The sequence below is a fragment of the Elephantulus edwardii genome, unplaced genomic scaffold (assembly GCF_000299155.1).
Source record: "Elephantulus edwardii isolate Elephantulus edwardi_28Jun2011 unplaced genomic scaffold, EleEdw1.0 scaffold00030, whole genome shotgun sequence".
Classification (NCBI taxonomy): Eukaryota; Metazoa; Chordata; class Mammalia; order Macroscelidea; family Macroscelididae; genus Elephantulus; species Elephantulus edwardii.
In genome coordinates, this window is record NW_006399780.1 from 5,847,519 (window position 1) to 5,868,181 (window position 20,663).

At 39.8% G+C, this 20,663-nt stretch overlaps 1 protein-coding gene across 1 annotated transcript in view; it reads left to right on the forward strand.

The window, feature by feature from the left end:
- Positions 1-20,663, forward strand: part of TMEM255B (transmembrane protein 255B) — a 127,593-nt gene that overhangs the window by 83,007 nt on the left and 23,923 nt on the right. The window contains exon 5 of the mRNA XM_006883961.1: positions 19,829-19,909. Within this exon, the coding sequence (XP_006884023.1) occupies positions 19,829-19,909 (81 nt within the window). The remainder of the gene's footprint in view (positions 1-19,828; positions 19,910-20,663) is intronic.

The following is a 20,663-nucleotide window of genomic DNA, read 5'->3' on the forward strand; positions in this document are numbered from 1 at the left end:
ACGTCATGCTTAGAAGGGTGAAGGAACAGCACAGGAGAGGAACATCCTGGAGGAGATGTATTGATACAGTATCTGGGGTAATGGAGGTAGGTGTGTCAGAGTCTGTGAGACTGGCTCAAGATAGGGCAGGAATCACTATGAGCCACAGAAGACTTGATGGCACATAACAACATCATCAACAACAACAACTCACACTTGATAAGAGTGCTTGTTCAGACTAGTTCTCCATTAACATTTAAGCTGTGAGTATAAATAACCTCTGACTTATGATATATTTGAGTTTTGACAAACTGAATTAAAGGTAATTTTTTTTTACATCTTCTTGTTGTCAAGTTAAGTACAACTCATAGTGACCCCATGAGCAACAGATCTGAACCCTCTTCTATCCTCACACTTCCCGACCCACAGGAGCCCATTGCAGCAGTGATTGCATCAATCCACCTGGTCGACAGTCTTCCTCTCTTTCGGAGACCCTCCACCCTTCCCAGCATCATGTCTCTCTCCAAGAAATAGCCCCTCCTAGCAGCATGCCCAAAGTATGTGAGTCTTATCATTCTTGCTGCACCCTCTACAAGATCTATTTGTGTTTTTCTTTTCACCATCCATGATATGTTCAGTGCTCTTCTCTAACATCACAGCTCAAAAGCATCAGTTCTTCTGTCATCCTTATTCACTCTCCAGCTCTCAGACACATAGCAATTGATCAGAAAAACTATAACCTGAATCAGATATACCTTAGTCTTCAAACTGACATCATTACTCCTCAATAATTTTGGGAGGTCCCTAATGACAGATTTTTCCAGTGCAGTGTGTCTCCTTATTTCTTATTTACATCTTTTGTACTATTGTACATAGTTTAATAAACATATACAATGTTTTTGTTGTGTATCAGAGAGTTGGAACCAAGCCATACTGACCCTCCAGTGGGTTTCCTGAGGCAGTTAATTGCATGAGAGGAGATTGTCCATCCTTCTCCCACTGAGCAGCTGGTGGCCTTGAACCACATGCCTTTGGGATTGCAGCACAGCTTCTTGCCACTAGGACACCAGAGCTTACTATATATTATGTTATTAAAATATACCTTTACCTTTAAATATAATGTTTATGGTTCAAATCCACCAGATGCTCTGCTGGAGAAGGAGGGGGCAATCTCCTCCTATACAGTCAGATCTGATTTGATGGTACACGTAAAAATAATACAATAAAAATTAAAAAAATAAAATATAATGTTTACAGTGCTCAAAAACAAATAACAAGTCAATGTATTACTGTGGAGTCAAAGCCAATTCATAGCTGACCATTCAGTGGGTTTCTGAGGTTGTGAATTGCATAGGAGGAGAGTGCCCATCCTTCTCCATGGAGCAGCCAGTAAATGAAAATTGCTGGTGAGGGGCTACCTTTGGGTTATCAGAGCAGATCCCTATGGATACATCACCAGAGCTCCCTAGAAACAAAAGCCAGATTTATAAAGATTTTGATAACAATATACAATAATAAAGATTTTGGTAACAATATACAACAATAATTAAGACTTCTAATGAAGAAAGTATTCCACTTACATCAGCACTGACTTAATGACAGGATTGATGAATGGACTATCTATATATATAATTTTATTTGTAATGGTTTTAGGTTAGAAAATGCAGGCATCCAAAGTTAATATTTGACTAATTACTAAAACTGAGGAGGACCTGAAGTACTTGCTGTGGAAGGTCAGAGACTGCAGCCTTCAATATGGATTGAGGCTCAATGTCAAGAAGACAGAGATTCTCACCACTGGACCAATTGGCAGTATAAGGATGGATGGTGAAGAGATTGAGATTGTTAATAGCTTTAGGTTGCTTGGCTCCACAGTCAACACTCTTGGCACCAGCAGCCAGGAAATTAAAAGATGTATTGCAGTGGGAAAGTCTGCTATTAGGGACCTCTCCAAAGTACTGAAGAGCAATGGTGTCACTCTGGAGACTATGTTGTGCTTGATATAGACCATGGTCCTTGCAATCACTTGCTATGCATCAGAGAGTTGGACAATGACTAGGGAGGATAGAAGGAGAATTGATGTCTTTGAGCTGTGGTGCTGGAGAAGAGTATTGAATATACCATGGACTGCCAAGAAAATAAACAGGTACATCCTGGAGAGGGCTAGACCAGGCTGCTCCTTGGAGGCAAAGATTCTGAAGCTTCATCTGACATACTTTGGACATGTTGCAAGGAAGGACCAGTCCTTGGAGAGGGACATCATGCTTGGAGGGTGGAAGGACAACGCAGGAGAGGAAAGCCCTCTACGAGGTGGATTGATTGATTCAGTGACTGGGGTAATAAGGGTAGGTGTGAGACAGTGGGATTGGCACAGGATAGAGTAGGGTTTAGGGCTGTTGTACATAGGGTTGACATGAGTCTCAGGCGACTCAACGGTACATAACAACAACAACAACAACAATATGGTAAAAGATATTTAGGAAGGCTTTTAAGTATGCTTATTCTTGCAACTTTTCTGTAAGTTTGAAATTAATTTCCATATTAAAACTTTTAAAAAATTGTAGACTAGATTTCTACAGATTCCTCAATGCCAAATACCCAGTTTTATTCTCCCAAATAAGGATATTTTAAATTAAAGCTTGCAGTTATTTTTATATGTTCTCTACTTACCTGTAGTATTGGTCAAGTTAGAGCTTAGAGGTCAAATAGGGCAAACATTTCATTAAGAAGTCACTATTTATTTAACCCAATTATGCAGATATGAAATCCAAAGTCTATTTCTAATGGAAATATGCTTTTACCCCTCCTTTATTTCTTAGAAAATAAATGTTCAGCTTGCTGAATATTTCCCCATATCCCCAGGATCTGGCCAGTTCCTTCAAATGTGCTGGCTTTGTTACATACATATATTGAAGGGAGAAAATAAAATTGCATAAAGGAACTGACTAGTCACAAGGTTTATAATTGTAAGCCTCCATGAAAGATCTATTGCTTTGCAGAGATAAAAGGAATCAGAGGAAAGCTATTTTGTTTTCAACTTATAACCAATACTTGCTACATTTCCCATTTCTTAGAGCTATTGTGATATTCACTCCTTGGGGAACATCCCTGCTCAATATTCATTTTATGTTATTTTTAAAATGCTCTACATCTGAGAAATTTAATCAATTCAGTCAGTCATTGCCATTGAGTCAGAAGCGATCCACAAGTGACCTTCTGTTGGATTTTTGAAGCTGTAAATCACAGAAGGGGACATTGCCTGCCTATCTTTCTTCCATGGAGCCACTGGTGGATTTAATGACCAGAAAGCCTCAATCTTGGGGTTAACCATACAAATCCTCAGGGTTTATGCCACCAGAGCCCCCTTAGAGAAACCGAGTTTAAATCACTTGCTCAAAGCAAGTAAAGGATTCTGAGAGATAATTTTAAACTAGCTCTCTGAGCACTGCTGATTCAAACGAAGAAAGGTCTCTTTTCTACAGAAAGGAAGAATTAGCAGGAGGAACTAACAGATAAAACATTTAACCAGACTCCTTCAACTCCACATCTGTACCTCCTCCTGCAAGGCTCAACTCAGTAAGTTAGCCATCTTCTAAAATGCTGCTAAAATTCTTAAATTAATATTTAGTGGACTAATGTATCTTTCAAAGCAAGTGATGCTCACTTGTTCAAACAAATGAAAACAAAAAGTGCAAGAGAAATTATTCCAGGGTGCGATTGTGAACAAAATCCGATTTGAGGAAAAGAAATTTTGAAATTGTATTTGCTCTCCAAGAGTGGGTCTGCAGGGAGCTGCTTACCATGGATACATTTGATCCATTCAGGAGCAGAAAAGGAATGCCTGTTTTCTGAAGAAATTGTGCAATCAAGTGCATATGAAAAACGCATTGTATTTCAGTCTTCCGGATCCTGAAGACTCTTCTTCAAGGTTCTGGGGGATTTGTTTATCCTTTTGCTCTGATCCGTTTTGGAGCTAGAAGTGTGTGTGCTTTCCTCTAGAGGGCACACACGGTCTGCCTAATTCATAATGGCTCTTGGAGTTCTCTGCTGTACCAACAGAAAAGCCTGTCTGCTGCGGCAGATATTTGATCATTGTAATAACATCCCTGGTGGCTCAATGGTTGAGTGCTTGGCTGTTGCCAGAAAGACTGGTAGTTTGAACTTACCAGGTACTCCAGAGGAGAGAAGACCTAGTAACTGGCTCCTCAAAATGCAGCAAATGTTGGGTGTAAGCCTTTTTTATTTGCCCACAAGGTCTTCTTCATTCTTATTCCCTCTCCCTCTCCCTCTCCCTCTCCCTCTCCCTCTCCCTCTCCCCCTATCTCTCTTTCTCCAAAGACCTTATTGAAAAGTTATGCTCTGGCCTGTGTGTTGTATGATTTGAGCAGCTTTTTTACAGAGCACATTGATTTTCCATTCCATCTTTCACATACGTTTTCATTTATAACATTAATTGAACACCCAAATGTAGTTACACTCTTCACACTTTCTCCCTACAATTCTCATTTCAATTAATCTTGTTATTCTACTCAATTCTATCTCTTGGACTTGGCGATACCTTTGACTCTTCAGCCAATCAATGGACGGGTCCACAGGAAAGCTATGCTTTTGACTGGTTCCATCTTCCTCCGGAGGAGTGGCTGTGGGTGCTAACTGCACATTTCTGTTAGCAGTTCAATGTGTTTCACATGGTGCTCCTCAGTGCTGAAGAACAGGGTGAAACTGTTAGCAGTTTGTTGTGAAATCTAAGGCACATCTCTAAACGCTGCAACACAGTCTCTTTCCTGTGGATGAAGCTGATCTGAGAAGATTGTATTAAATAAGTGTGAAGACCCTTGTGTGACCCTTGTGTTTATTGATTAAGCTGACCTCCACACATTAATGAAGTGTCTACCCCGAAGTGACTCCACGATGTACATGAATTTTGTATGTAAGCCAATATAAAAGAAAAAGAATTTTTTTAAAAAAGTGACTCCAAGATAGAAAGGCTATTATTGACTCCAAGACATTAATGATTGATAGATGCACTATTTTATATACTGTTGAAGAAGAAGAAAAATAGTTGAATTCTCATTTTAAGATGCTAACAGTAGGGAGACAAAACTCAGAGCCATAAATTGTAGAGGAGAGTGCATATTCGGATAGACAAAAGAATATATTGTAATATATATTTCCCCTCAAGCCGCTTCATACATGGTAATGGAGCCGCAGGTCAGCACACAGAGTCAATTCAACTCTCTGTTAAATCAAAGGCAGATGGAGAGACCTTGGGGGTGGGGTGGGGGAGTCTGCTGTACCTATTTCCATATGCCTGCAGCCTGCCATAATCCTGGCACACAGTTGGAGCCCAAAAGCTATTTATGAACATCTCAAACACAAATTGATTCTCAAAGGTCTATGACCACCAGGAAGCTTAAGCTCATTTTTAGGTTGAATTTTAGCATTTAGTTTCAAATTTGACCTACTTTCACCCTTTGCATCTCTCTCTCTCTCATTTATTTTATAATTGGTTTTCATCCAATCATTCAAATACATTTTGTTTATTAACATTAATGATAATTGATCAATGCCTTTGATTATGTCTTAGCTCTCCCATACCCGGGAGTTCTGGTGGTATCTCTAGAGAGCTGCGTTGCTAGTCAAAAGGCCATTCATGTCTCTCTGGTGGTTCAAAACCACCAGTGACTCCACGGGAGAAAGATGGACAGTCTCTTTCAGTGCAGTTCTCAACCTCTGAAAACCAACACGATCAGATCTAAGTTCTCGTTCGACAGCCAATGGCTTTGACTTTTTACATTTTAAGCTTGGAGGTTGGGTTGACGGGGGCTGGGGCTCTAACAAGCAACTTTATGAATCCTGGTTTTGGAGGAGGAAAACCTGTTCCAAATATGATTGTCTCTCTCCAAAGCTAGTGCTCAATCCCTGAAGGAAAACAGACATACCACGGATCCCTTCCCTCAGGGTCACGGGATGGCTCTGGATGGATTGCCTGGATAAGTGAGGACATTTTCGTAGAGGCTCGGGAGTTGGAGTTAAAAATCCTACTACCCAATTTTTTTTTATATGTTTAGAATGTGAATGTTTTTAATTTTTTAAAGTATTATTTTTAAAGGCTGCTTATAATCCTAAGAGCTCTAGGATCATAACCTTATGGTATCTCCACGGCATGGCATAGAGCTATCATTTGCCTGCTGCCTTGAAGAGTGGAGTTGGCAACAGGAATGTGCTTGTCTCCTTAATCGCAATTCTTTCCTGCTGTTTATGTCAACACCCTGTTCAAGGGGTCATTGTTCCTCTGAGCACACCCTACTTCCCCACTACTTGTTTGCTGCCTTGAAAATTTGTCCATTTTCTGTCTTCTCTCTCCATCTTGACTGGAAGTTATTGAATACAGAGCCTACATTTTCCATTATTTGAACTTTCATTCCCCTCAAGGCATATAGTAGATTTCAAGGGTAGGCCATTGGATTGGATTATAATGCATAGAAACAGAGGTAGGCGCAGAGCTCCACTCCAACTCATACCATCTCTTGCAGCATTTAACTACCCTTTCTGAACTTCAATTTTCTTATCATTATCAGAAGAAGTCTCTGGTTTGGCTTGTGCTTCTGTAGTGTAGTATGGAATTTTTGATCCCTTATTTGTGTGGAGATAAGGTATGGCCCACAGGAGAGTTCTCTCTGCTTTTATTTTCTTTGATGCTTTTGATTAACAATAGATTTGATGAAAAGACCTATCATTTCAGCTGGAAACATTTTGAAAATCATTTGACTAGGTGATTTGGAAGTGATTCTAGTTCATGTAGTATTAACCTGGTTCCTCAAAGCAGTCTGCCAGGCCTGATATCCTAACATCTAACTGTCCTGTCCAACAGATCTGTCAAATCTGTCATCAGCAACATAAGGTCTGAGCCTTGTTGACCTGACCCTTGCCCTGTCCTGCACCACTCTCACAGACTCTGTCATGCTCGGGCCCATGGTGGTGGTCACTGGGCCCATCCATCTCATTGAGGGACTACGTCTTTGCCAGCACACCTACTTATATGTTAGTTTTTGATGGGCAACCTAAGCCCGCCTTTTGCACATCCTTCTCAAACGTTTGCCTTTTTCAGGGTTACAAAAGTGAGTATTGTAATTGCTGCCAATCTTAATACGTCTATAAAAAGTTGAGCTAGGATAAGTCACATGTTATTTATAACAGTAACAACAATAATAAAGAGTAGTTTCTGAGGCTGGGTATGTTCAGCCAAATACCCCATGGGATTTGATTCCTTGATTTGGAGATTTTAGGGTCATAAGTGCACAGTACATCATAGAGAATTGACCGAATAGCATGTGTTAATTAATGCTTCTGTACTACCTCCCAGTTCACTGCCCAGTGCCTGGTGTCGTCAAAGCTTGTAAACAGCCATGTAAGCCATGATAATTAGTCCTTATTCACCTATATCAGTAGAAGAGTGAAGTCAAGAATAGGAGGATCCAGGAAAACTTGATGGTGTTTGACCAACGATTCTATAAAAGAATTCTTATCACAATAGGGAAAATACAGAACAGAATTTTAAATTCTCATGGACTCCAGACTTTCTAGACTCAAAGGACTTAAATGAACCCCCAAAAACATGCCCTCAGAAAATCTTTAAAACTTAAACCCAAAATAGACCCATTACTTTTTTAAAACCAAACAATAACTTAGCAAGTAAAGATTGTCTCTGCCTGTAAGCATTGTGTTATTTAAAGTACTATCCCTGTGGGTTCAAATAAACAACAGCAACTCAAAAGATTCGAGAAGGTGCTTAAGGGGCATTGAATGTATGGGGCAGAAGCAACACAGAAAAAGAGAGTGAGGATGCAATCAGTGCCACTGAACCAAACATGTAGAAACATTAAATTTGTTATGTTTTGTTATATATATTTGCAACAACAATAACATAAAATAAAAAGAAAATAAAGACAAATCCTATGTGTCATAGGTCTAGAGCATCTGTGGGATAGCTATGGCTTAGAGGCAAGTTGTTAGGTTTACTTGTTTTGTTTGACATGAGATCAACATACTGAAGATACATCTGCAAGCTAAGGTATGTCTGAGGCTAGAAGTTGGGAGAGATGAGAAAGGATCTTCCCCTAACGTTTAGGAAAAGTCATGGGTGTAGTTCGAATCCACCAGCTGCTCCTTGGGAGAAAGATGAGCAATATCCTCCTGTGTGTCTTATAGCCTCTCAAGACCCACTGAAAATTCAGTTATGAATCCATTATTAGATAGTAATGAAGTGAGTGGTAAGCTAAACAACCAAACTGAAACAAAAAATGGGCAGCAATGTTTCATAGAAGTACAGTAAATTCTCCCTCAGAGTTGTCAAGCATCTCAGTGGTTTGATGTCAAACAAATGAAATTCTGATCATGAAATATCAGACAAGGATAAACAAGATAGAGGAAGCAGCCTGGGTGCATGTGTGTTTGATTAAGTGAAGTGAGTACATGAGTAAGTATGTGAGTTAATGTGTGTAAGAGTGTATGAGTGTGTCTGTGAGTGAATGGGTTAGTGTATGAGTGAGTTGATTGTATGTCAGTGTGTGTGTGTGTGTGAAAGAGAAAGAAGGAGAGGGATTGAGGAGGGTATGTTTCCTCAGCAACCCTGAAATCACACCACAGAGGTCTCTAGCTGCCTACCCTCCTCTGAAGAGCACCTAGAACTGGTGATGGGGCAAAGGAACAAAGTCACAAGAGCTCCTGTCTTCTAAGAGAAGGAATCTTGTCTCTGAGGTGGGCAGTGGATGGCAGCCTGAGGCAGACATCCTCACCCAGGCCTGCAAATCATTCCTCCCTGCTGATGTGTGCAGTCAGCGTTTTCTAATACTTATCTCCCTCTCAGCTTACTGTCTGACAGAAATTACCTTTCAAACCAATTATGTTTCCCAAGTAGAAAAATATTGTCTGTCCAATAGTACAAGAGTAAAAATGGTAAGTTGTGTTTATCCCTCAGCTCATATCTTGTTTCATCGACTAATAGGATTTATTGAAGCAATCCATCCATGGTAGTCCTGCTGTAAATATCATTAGATGGGATACTGGACTCGCTTGCTCCAGATAGCCCAGGCACCTTCTGAACTGTAATGTCAGCTTCCAGGCAATCAGAAGGTCATTGTTGCAGGGAGATTTATCAGCTGAATTAACCTACCTCTCTATTTGTCACTCAGCTGGGTGTTCAGGTGAATCTCCTTTCTGGATTGTCTGGATTTATGGGGTTCCCAGTTCATTACAGGATAAATGAGAAAAAACGAGACCAATGGACACTTACCCATTCCTTTAGTTCCAATTCAGAGTGGACTTGGGAGCAGCTTTGTGGTCCCCAAGGAGAGTTTTGAATGTAGTGGTTAATTTTAGGACAGTTCCTATACCTCAAAACACAGTAGCCCTTTGTCCAACACTGACATGTAGAGGGTGTGGTGTTCTCTTGTCTGCTGGCACCTTTGTCCATGCATTCAATCATTTTTTCGTTCCACAGTCACACACTAAAGTGCTTCTTTGTGCCATACAGTCTCTTGGACACAGGGTATATACTTGACCAGAGCTAAGCAAACTTTTTCTGCTATAGGCCAGATAGTCATTACTTTTATGTTTATGGGCCTTATAGACTGGAGAAGAATTGATGTTTTACAAATCCATGGACTTCAAAAAGAACAAAAAAAAAGTTTGTTGTGGAAAAGGTACAGCCAGAATATTCTTTAGACATGAAGATGGCAAGACTTCATCTCAGCCACTTTGGATGTTATCAGGAGAAATAAGGCCTTCAAAAAGGACATGCTTGGTCAAGGAAAAAGAGGAAGAACATCAATGAGAGAACTGACAAAGCATAGATGTGTTCCAATAAAACTTTATTTACAAAATCAGACATCAGATCAGATTTGCCATACAAATGAGAGTTTGTCAGTTTCTGCAATAGACAGACATAGTTTTAACTGAATTTCATCTGAATTTATTGCCTATTTATTACTGTGTTGATTGCTCTACTGCTAGTTTGTGTAGAACTGTCAATAAATGAAAGCATACTGAGTATTTTTCCTGAGACCGGCATGGCCACTTTAACAATAAATTATTGTTGTTGTTGTCAGGTGCCATTGAGTTGAGTATAACTCATAGTGATGTGGACAATAGATCTGAACCTGGTCCAATCTTGTGCCATCCTCACAATCTATGACACTACTGGGCTCATTGCTGCAGTAACTATGTCAATCCACCTGCCTCAGAGTCTTCCTCTCTTTCACTGTCTCTCCATTTTCCCAGCATCACATCCTTCTCCAAGGAATAGCCTCTCCTAGAAACACATCCAAAATATGTGAGATGAAGTTTCACCATCCTTGTCCCCAAGGAGCACTCTGGTTGCACCTTTTCCAAGACATTTCTGTTTGTTCTTTTGCTAGTCCATGGATGTTCAGCCCTCTCCTCCAACACCACAGTTCAAAGGCATCAATTCTTCTTCTCTCATCCTTATTCACTGTCCAGCTCTCAGCAGCATAGCAAGTGTTTGAAAAGCCCAAACTAGAATCAAGCACACCTTAACTAAAACCCTTTTATTAAGCCATATGACATTCACTGTGGGCTTTTTAAAAGAATTATTATTATTTTACACTTATTTATTTACAAAGTTCAAATACATTATTTTTTACACTGGATCTTTCTCATTTCCTTCACCGCCCCCCATCAAATGTTCACCCTCTGCCCATCTTCTGCTTCCATTCCCCTCCCCCCCTTGAAGCTTCATACTCATTCCACAATAATAGTTTTATATAGTATTTGTCCTTATGGGACTGAGTTAGTTCACTCAGTCTCTTTTTACCATAGAGTAGGCCTTCTAAGTTTAGTCCCACTTTGTCTCTTATGAACTTTATGGTTTTGGGCTTCACTCCCAGGTCTCTGATCCACATTGTGTTGATTTTTGTGTATGTTGTGAGATGTGGGTCCTGTTTCAACTTTCTGCAGGTAGAAGTCCACTTTTGCCAGCACCAGAGTATGTTGGTATGATTCCCAGTTAAATATAATATCCAATTTGACCATAAATTGGAAAACTTGTGTAGTTAGCTAAGACCAAAATAGGATACCATTTAAAAAATAATTAAAAGTAATAAGAACTGTTTCATCCTGATTGAATAATACGGATAAGTAAAAATCACCATTGCTTCAGTGTTAGGAAAAAAGATTCATTTAAAAAGTTCAAGTTTTGCTTCAAGAATTTATCATTGATCTAATGTGACACCCAACAAGAAACAGATGCTACACTCTCAGAGTTAATTGTGCTCTAGAGTTAATAGATAAAATGTACTCTGAGAATAATCAGGCTTCTGACACCTGAACTGCACTGAATTTTACAAAGATTAGTGTAAAGAATAACTTATAGGTGACTAGAGAGTATAGTCTTTTAAAAGAACATCTTCTCATCATAAGGTATTGTTGTTGTTATGTGCCATCGAGTCACTTGTGACTCATAGCGACCCTATGTACAAGAGCCCTAAACACTGTTCTCTCTTGTGCCAACCTCACTGTCTCAAACACACTCATTCCCACCACTCCACTCACAGAATCAATCCATCTCATCAAGGGTCTTCCTCTCCTGCACCGTCCCTCCACTCTCCCAAACATGATGTCCCTCTCCGAGGACCAGTCCCTCCTTGCAACATGCCCAAAGTATGTCAAACGAAGCTTCAGAATCCTTGACTCCAAGAAGCATTCTAGCTTCACCCTCTCCAGGACAAACCTGTTTGTTCTTCTAGCAGTCCATGATATATTCAACACTCTTCTCCAGCACCACAACTCAAAGGCATAAATTCTCTTTCTATCATCCCTATTCACTGTCCAACTCTCCGTTGCATAGCATGTAATTGCAAAGACCATAGATCTGGATCAGGCACACCTTAGTCTCTCACCTGACATTATTGCTCTTCAGTACGCTTGAGAGGTCCCTCACAGCCGACTTTCTCAATGCAATTCGTCTCCTGATTTCCTGGCTGCTGTTACCAAGAGTGTTGACTGTGGAACCAAGTAAACTAAAACTGTTAACTATCTCAATCTCTTCCTCATCCATCCTGATGCTGCCAATTGGCCCAGTGGTGAGAATCTTCTTGATGTTGAGCTTCAATCCATATTGAAGACTGCAGTCCTTGACCTTCTGCAGCAGGTGCTTCAGGTCCTACTCAGTTTCAGCAAGCAGGGTTTCATCTGCATAACTCAGGCTGTTGATGATTCTTCCACCAATCCTGATGCCACATTCCTTGTAAAGCCCAGCATCTTGGATGATCTGTTCTGCATACAGACAGAATGAGTAAATACCTACAGGAAGATGCCACCATAACAGAAATGTTTGTAAGTTGATTTTCTTACCAACGTTGTCAGGGCAGAGTCACGTTAATTGCAATAACCCAACTATCACTGAGCCCGTGTGCTGGTTGAGGTCTCTGGGATGCAGACCCTGTGATAGGAATATGAAATATTTAGTAGGGGATTCTTATGGTTATTGTTTGCTGCCATGGAGTTGACTTGGATTGACGTTGGTGTCATATAAAACAAGATGAAACATTGCCTGGTCTTATTTACAGTCCTTGGTGTGCTTCAGTTCACTGTTTCGGTCACTGTGTATTTTGAGTGTCTTCTCACCTATAATTTCATCTTCCAGCTTTAAATTAGTAGATCATATTCCGCTGTGACCCATTGAGTTTTCTTTGGTGGATGCTCAGAAATAGCTTGTCAATCTTCTCTTTCTACTCTTTGTCTGGAAGCTCTGCTGAAGCCTGCCTGTTGTAAGTGAACTTACTTCTATTTGGAATATCACTAGCACTGCTTCTGGTGTTACAGCAACACACAGGCCAGAGCTGTGTGACAGACAGATGAATGGGGAATGGTATTGGGGAACAACTTCACGAGAGAAAAAGAGGCAACAATGACTCAATCATCTGACCTGACAAAGTTCTGCCAGCTCAAACCAAAGAACTTCAGAGCCAAGAGTGTCCACTGGAAGAGACTACGGTGGCCAGGCCCTTCCCCAGTCTAATCCTGTGGCATTATTGGGCAAAGATACTGCCAGGGATGTTCTCTTGGTTACCACTCAGCCATTACCCAAGCTGGACAGCTCTCTACCTTCTTGTTTTAGGCTTTTTTACTATAAATAACTTTTTTTGCAGTCTGTTTAGTAAAATGATTTTTCATTTTTGAACTTTTTATTGATGATTTTAGTGCTCAAAAGATACCCCAATGCCCATTCCCACCAATGTGCTCCTAAAATTCTGGTTGATGTTATTAAGCACAAGAAAGCTATGATGTACTTGAATGTAGAAATACAAAAACATGTAAGTTAGTTAAACTTTGCTCAGGTATGAGCTATATAAATCTATTAAATGCCAATGAATCAACAAACTCTGTATTAAATAAAGTTCAGAGGAATAAGCCCACTGTGCCCCCAAGGCTCCTTCCTATAATCAATAACAAAGAAAAACAAAGATTTTGTATTAATTGATTGGTGAAAATATTGGTACCAGAGGCTTGCAGGAAGCTAGTTTTGCATTGCTTCTAGAAGCAGTGCTTTAATTTTCCCTAATTAAATATTTACAATGACTTTATAGGACTACTAAGAATAACAAAAATTGACTGGCATTCAGAGGAAAATCACTATGGTATATATTATTATTCATTCCATGTGAATGGGAACTAATTATGATTTCATTTTTGTAATGGAAAGGGAGTCCATGGACTGCCAAGAGAACAAACAAGTCTGTCCTGGAGAAGGAAATCAGGTTGCCCGTTGGAGGCAAGGATCTTGAGTCTCTGTCTCACATGCTTTGGGCATATTGCCAGGAGGGACCAGTTCATAGAGAAGGATATCATGCTTGGAAGGGTGGAGGGACAGCGCAGGAGAGGAAGATGCTGGATGAGATGGGGGTAATGGAGATAGATATGTTAGAGTCAGTGAGACTGGCTCAGTCAGGATAGGGCAGGGTTCAGAGCGATTGTACATAGGGTCCCTATGAGTCAGTTGACTCAATAGCACATGACAACAACTTGATGGAAAAGGAGTAATGTGTTTTAAGTGGTGCCCTCATTAGCTGCCAATCTATACTGCTGCTGAAAATACAAGTTATTTATTATCTCCATAGCTCTCTACACCCCAGACACCTGTGATTGTCTTCCTAGTCTCATTGGTTACCATAACTACCACTCTTGAGTTTTGGTGACATAAGTGCTACATCTGACTTCTGCTGCTTCAGTGTCCTGTCATCTCATTGTTCTCTGAAAACCAAGGTTCATGACAGCCTTTCTTACCAACAGCCCTTGGCCGTGGAGGAGAGCCACCACTGAACCTCTTAGTAATGGTGACTCACCCTTTCCAAAGTGATCCTGGTGACCCTCGTGAGTGGTGTGCAGTCTGGGTATTTGCATGCAGTATAAAGTTCTGATGGATCTTCTAGTTATTAACTAGGCCAGTTGGGTTCTGCAGAAAGTAAGTGAACCAAGTTACCTTTTCAAAAGTTTATTGATGTTTTATTTTGTTAAAACAAAAGAAGGATGTAGGGGTGGGCACAAGGGCCGTCAGATGTGAGAAAGCTTCTTCCTGCCAGCTCTGCAGCGAATCCCATGCCGGGGAAAAGTGGTCAAGCCCTTGACCCTTAACTAGACATGAGTCAGAGACCTCCTCAAGAAGGACATGTCCTTAATGTAAACGCTGAGGATGGTCATGTTGTAGGCAACAGCTGGAATCTGTCCGTTAACCTCATGCCTTGCAGCTGAGAGCTACATAGTGTGTGCTACAATTTGCTTGCTCTTTCTCATTTTGAAGATGTTATTATTCTATCCTGTCTTCATATTGTAAATTTTATTATTACCTCAGTTATACTATAGACTGTATTATCATTTAGACTATTTACTATGTCTCTCTTTGAAAGGCTCCTACTTCCTTGACTGCCTATGGCTTGGGCACATCATTTCTTGTTAGCAGAAGGGGGATATACTACATCCAAACAGAAGACTTTGGGGCCATCGTATGGTTCTTCCTCTTTCTCCATGAAAACAGCAATGTCACATATAAGGATTGTTTAAGGATGAAGACATTGTTGTCAAACTGAATGAAAAATGAGAAAAACACACGTGTGTGCATACACACTCTCTCTCTCTCTCACTATGCTTTCAGTTTACTAAGTCTCTAATATTTTGATGGCAACGTTTCTCCATTCCTTGGAAAAAGACGTTATGCTAGGAAAGGTGGAGGCTCAGAGAAAAGGAGGAAGACTTTTAAGAAGATGGACCCAATGACTGTAACAATGGGCTCAAGAATGGAGGAGATTGTGAGATGGTACAGGATAGGATAAGATTTAGATCTGCTGTTCCTAGGTTCACTATGAGTCGTAATTGATTCAACAGCACATAATGACAACAACAATTTTTCACAGCTGACAACACAGGATTGAGAATTGAGTCTCATGTGATTTATAGCCTCACAAAGCCCGCTGGAGGGTCAGCTGTGAATTGCTTCTGGCTTGCTGTAGTGAGTGAGTGAGTAGGCTGAGTTGGGAGATAAATTTGAGTGACAGACATGATGTTTACTCAGAATCACATTTGCTCCTGTTCAAGTCAGCTCTCCCTGTCTCCTTAGCCAGTGGTTAAATTTTTCTCTCGCAGCCCCTCAGTCTCTCCTGTGGGAAATTATCTGGCAGTCTTACACCATCAGTTTGCCTCATCTAGACAGATATGTTTAAACGATACTTATGTGTAAGTGGGACTTTGCTACATTTCTTTAATCTAGCTTTAATTATAAACAGTTGTATGAACTCACATAACAGGATGTCCAGAGCTATGGGGGTTTCATTGTTGCCTGATATGGAGGTTCAATGATGTAGTCCAGAACTTAGCTTGTCTCCATAGCTCTATTCTTCCATCCTTTTTATTGATTTCTTCCTCATGTTGAAAGTGTGTAGACAAGAGGAGTGTGGCAGCTCTAAGTGAGGAGTGCGGCAGCTCTAAGTGACGACATCAACACCAAGAATAGGGGAAAGGCCATGGCTTTCTATGTCTCATTTTTAGCAGCAGAGAAAACTTTCTGAGAAGCCCCATGTTAAGTTTCCTCTATGATTTGCCAGAAGTGGGCCACTTGTCCCCTCTTAACCTAGCCACTGGCAAGAGCAGGTCTGGTAAATTTAGTGTAATTGGCTTAGACAAATTATTTGTAATGGAATGCAGGTTGAGAAGTCAATGCAAAACCCACAATTACTTTTCCAATGAAAAATCCAATGGGCAATGAGTTGTCTCCCCGTTGTTGGTTATTAAAGCACTACAACCAAGTATTTATGGGCAGTGCCTTAAAAGAAGAAAAAAACTCCCCATGTTATTCCGCACCACGGCCTTCCTATTCATCTCCCCTGGATGGGTTTTCCTCCCCCTTTCCAAAGCTCTTAGAACTGCCTGCCATGCTATGCTTACCCTGTTTGTATTCTATTCTCTGCTTTCTCTTACTAAATCTTCTTATAACTGGGCTTACAAGGAGCAGGCTCATGGCCAGTAGTTGTTACACAAATGAGCCAAACGATGAATTGTCCTCTTCATCTATGGAGAGTGAGTGTTACTGTAGCTTTTAATACCTTCTCATCTTAGATCAGACAAATAACAATGCTTTGAGAGTTCTAACATGGTGAACATCACTAATGTGCTAATAAAACAAAAAGTTATTGGGATAATCATTCCCTCTAACTTATAGAGCATACAGTTTTATGGTATTTTAAAGTCTTTGTGTACTCCTGGTCCTCTATTACAGCAATTACAAGCACTTTGTAGTTGTCAGTAGTTGTCAGTTTACTGATATGTCTCCTCCATTAATCTATACATTTCCCAAGGACCTGAACTATGTCCAAACTTTGTTGGTGACGCCAGATGCCATCAAATTGAGTCCAACTAATTGCAACCCTAGGTCAACAGAACAAAACTCTGCCAGATCTTATACCATTGTCTCAAGTGCTATTCCTTGGTGAAGGACAAGAATGTTGGGAAAGGTGGATGGTCAGCAAAGGAGAGGATAAACCCTCAACCAGGTGGATTGATACAGTGACTGCTGCAATGGGCTCTGTGTGTCAGGAAGCGTGATGATGGCACAGGATAGAGCAGGGTTCAGACCTTTTATTCATAGGGTCGCTATGAGTTGTGCTTGACTTGACAGTAACTAACAACAACAATGCACTTGAATCTGTTGTTGCAGGCACTGTCTATCTTGTTGAGAGTCTTCTATTTTTCTCTGACAGAGATCTCTATCTTAAAACATTTTTCCAAGGACTGGCTCATCTTAATAACATGCCTGAAGTATAAGAGAAGAAATTTTGCTTTTAAGGATCATTCTAGATACATCTTTTCTAAGACAAATTTACTTGTTATTTTGGAAGCTCATGGTACATTTAATATTAGCTGCAAATACCGCAATTATAAGGCATCAGTTCTTCTTTGATCTTCCTTATTCATAGCCCAACTTTCATGTACATATAAAAGGATTAAAATACTATGGCTTGGATTAGGAACACCTTAGTCCTCAAAGTAACATCCTTGCTCTTTAGCACTTTTTTAAAATTTAGGTTGTTTATTTTTCATTTCAATGAGCTCTTTAGCACTTTTAAGATATTCTTTGAGTAGATTTACCCAATATGTTGCTTAATTTCTTGAATGATGTTTCCATAGGTGTTGATCTTTGACCATTTACTGTGATGTTCAATCCAGTTGTAAGGAGTATTTTTCCTTTCTGTGAAGTATAAGCATATTCTCTCTCCCCCGCGCCCCCCTCTCTGTGTGTGTGTGTACACTGCCAAATCTGACTGGTACAGGAGGAGGTTGTTCCTCTTTCTCCAGCAGAGCATCTGGTGAATTAGAACCACGCACCTCTGGAATTGCAGTGCAGCTTCTTGCCAATAGGCCACCAGAGCTTGAAGAAGTATAAGCATTTTTAAAGAGATCCTTTGCATCAGATTCACCCAGTTTGATATGTTGAAGTGTACTCTATATAGAAGGCTGTATATAGTCTTTGAGCCTTTTATCATTGTTTCAAGTCTTCTTTGTTCACGGCAAGCAAAGTTGTGACACCTGCATATTGCAGATTGTTAATGAGTTTTCCTGCAGTCCTGATGCCGTGGTCTTCTTCATATAGCTTGTTAGATTATTTGTTCAGCATGTATACTAAATAAGTATGGTGAAAGGATACAGCTTTGATGCAAAACTTCTGCAATTTGGTATCATGCAATATTAATTCCCTTGTTCTGTTAAATTAGTGCTTCATAGGTACAGGTTACTTATAAGACAATTAAGTATTCTGAAATTCTCATTTTTTGCAATGTTACTAATAATTTGTGATGGTCCCAGATAGTAGACATCTTTCTGGTATTCTTGCTTTTAGCTAGAATTTATCTGATAACAATAATGATATCCTTCATTCCATATTCTCTTGAGAATCCAACCTGAATTTTTGCAGCTCCTGTGGATGTATTTTTCCAATGTTTTAAAAATTATCTTTAGCAAGATTTTACTTACACTGATATTAATGATACTGTTTGGTAACTTCTGTATTTTACTGCATCACCTTTTCTTGGCTGTGAACACATATACAATCTCTTCCAATTGATTGGCCAACTAGTTGTTCTGCAAATATTTAGACACAGAGCATGGAACACTTCTAGTGCCACAGCCATTGGTTGAAACACTTCAAAGGGTATTCCATAAATTCTTAGAGCCTTGTTTATTCCTAGTGTAGCTTGAATTCTTTCTCTTGGTACCACTAATTCTTTATCATATGCCAGCCACCTTCTGAAATGATTCATCACCAACCAATTCTTTTCGACCCAGTGATTCTGTGTATTCCTTCCAGCGATTCTATGTTCTTCTCATTTCTTTTGATGCCTCCTGAATTTTATTCAATGTTTTCCATGGAATCATTTACTATTGTAATCAAGGCCTGAATTATTTTCTTTGGTCTTTTTTGGCCTGACAGATGCAAACATGTTTTTTTTGGTTTTTTTTAGGTTTTCTAACTCCACATATTTGCCATTTCATTATAATTCTTCATCTTCTCAACCTTTGAAATCTGTTCAACTCTCTCTGTTTATTAGTTTCCTTTTTTTTTTAGTTTCTCTATGTTCTAGAGTAAATTTCAGCATATTTTTTTACATCTGTTTTGGTCTTTTGTGTCTTGCCTGTGTTTTTAGCGACCTTTTGCCTTCTTTATGGAATAGAAATAGAGAAATGGATTTGATTTCTGTGTATTCCACCTGGCAAAGTCCATCTTGGTACCCTTATAATTTATCATTGCTCCTTCTTTATTAATGTAATGAACAGATACATAGTTAATAGATAGCATCATGGATGGATGGTTGTATGGACAGATGGATGAAAAAGATAGATGAATGGATGATTGGGTAGGTTGATTGGATGGATGGGTGAATAAGTCTGAAATTATTTTCCTTGTTACATTTCAAGAAAGAGGCAATTGGCAAAGCATTTTTATGGTAGAGTTATAGGAATGCACCTTGAAGGGTCATAGGACATTTCCTTTCAGCTCTCACATGTTGACTCATTGGGGGTGGGGGGAAGATGTGCTGACTTCACTTGCAGGCACAAGGTGGCCGCTCCCAGATGATTACTCTTTTCTTATTTTCTATATCGCATGAGACCAGACCTCTGGAGTGAGCAGTGGTATTTCTTGCTTTGAATTCTTGTCTAGTATGTTTGGGAAGCCCTCCTTTAGGCTGACAGCCTGTGGCAGACAAGCCCTAAAGCTGCTTTTGGCCTCTCTTTATTTGAAGATAAAACTATTTCATTACACGTGTGTCTATTTCTGTTTCTCCAGGAACCCAGGCCACTCACCACAGAAAGATGCCAGTTTTACTCAAGTGGGATAGGATACTTATATGATGTCTACCAGACAGAGGTAAAAACAATGTGCTGTTTCATTTGTTTGATTCTTACTTGAGGGATCGGTCAATTTTCTTCTGTGTCAGGAGTTGAAACATAATTTCTCCCCCTTAATAGTTCTCCCTGTAATGTCTTTATTCTTTGCCATGATGAGAAACATATAGCTCATAGTTTATTTTTGAGCTAGCTTTGACATTTCAATATATTGTGTTTGTTTTGGAATAACAGTTGCTCACGTGCCTTCTTTGATGCATAGCAATCTCCTGAAGTCCATTTGTTCAGTTCAGTGTGGCCATTTCTCTTAGCAATTTTTACTGAATTAATTATTGGAATAAAAAGCTAGGATAATCCATTTACATTGGCCAAGAAACTCAACATTCTCTTGGCCAGGGACATCTGTGTAGTGATTTTATTTTCTATTTCTAGCTATATGAAAATTCCAGGAATAATAAAATGCACAGAGACACACCAGAATCTTTCACACTGTCCCAAATGGGCACACAGCTCCATTTTGACTCATCTGGCTGTCACAACTCTAGACTGTGTAGATTTTTATGGTTTAAATAAACATGAGCCTCTCAAGCTGAGGACAAATGGAAGAAAATGAGTCATGTCAAGAACACAGGAAAACAAACACAATGGAGTTAAGGGAAAGCCGGAGGCCTCAGATCAGTTTGTTCTAGAATTGCCTATGAACTGTTGGTAGTAGTCTGTATTCTTTAGCATAAGAAAATATGTTATGTAGGAGAAAATACTAGAGTGGGGATTTT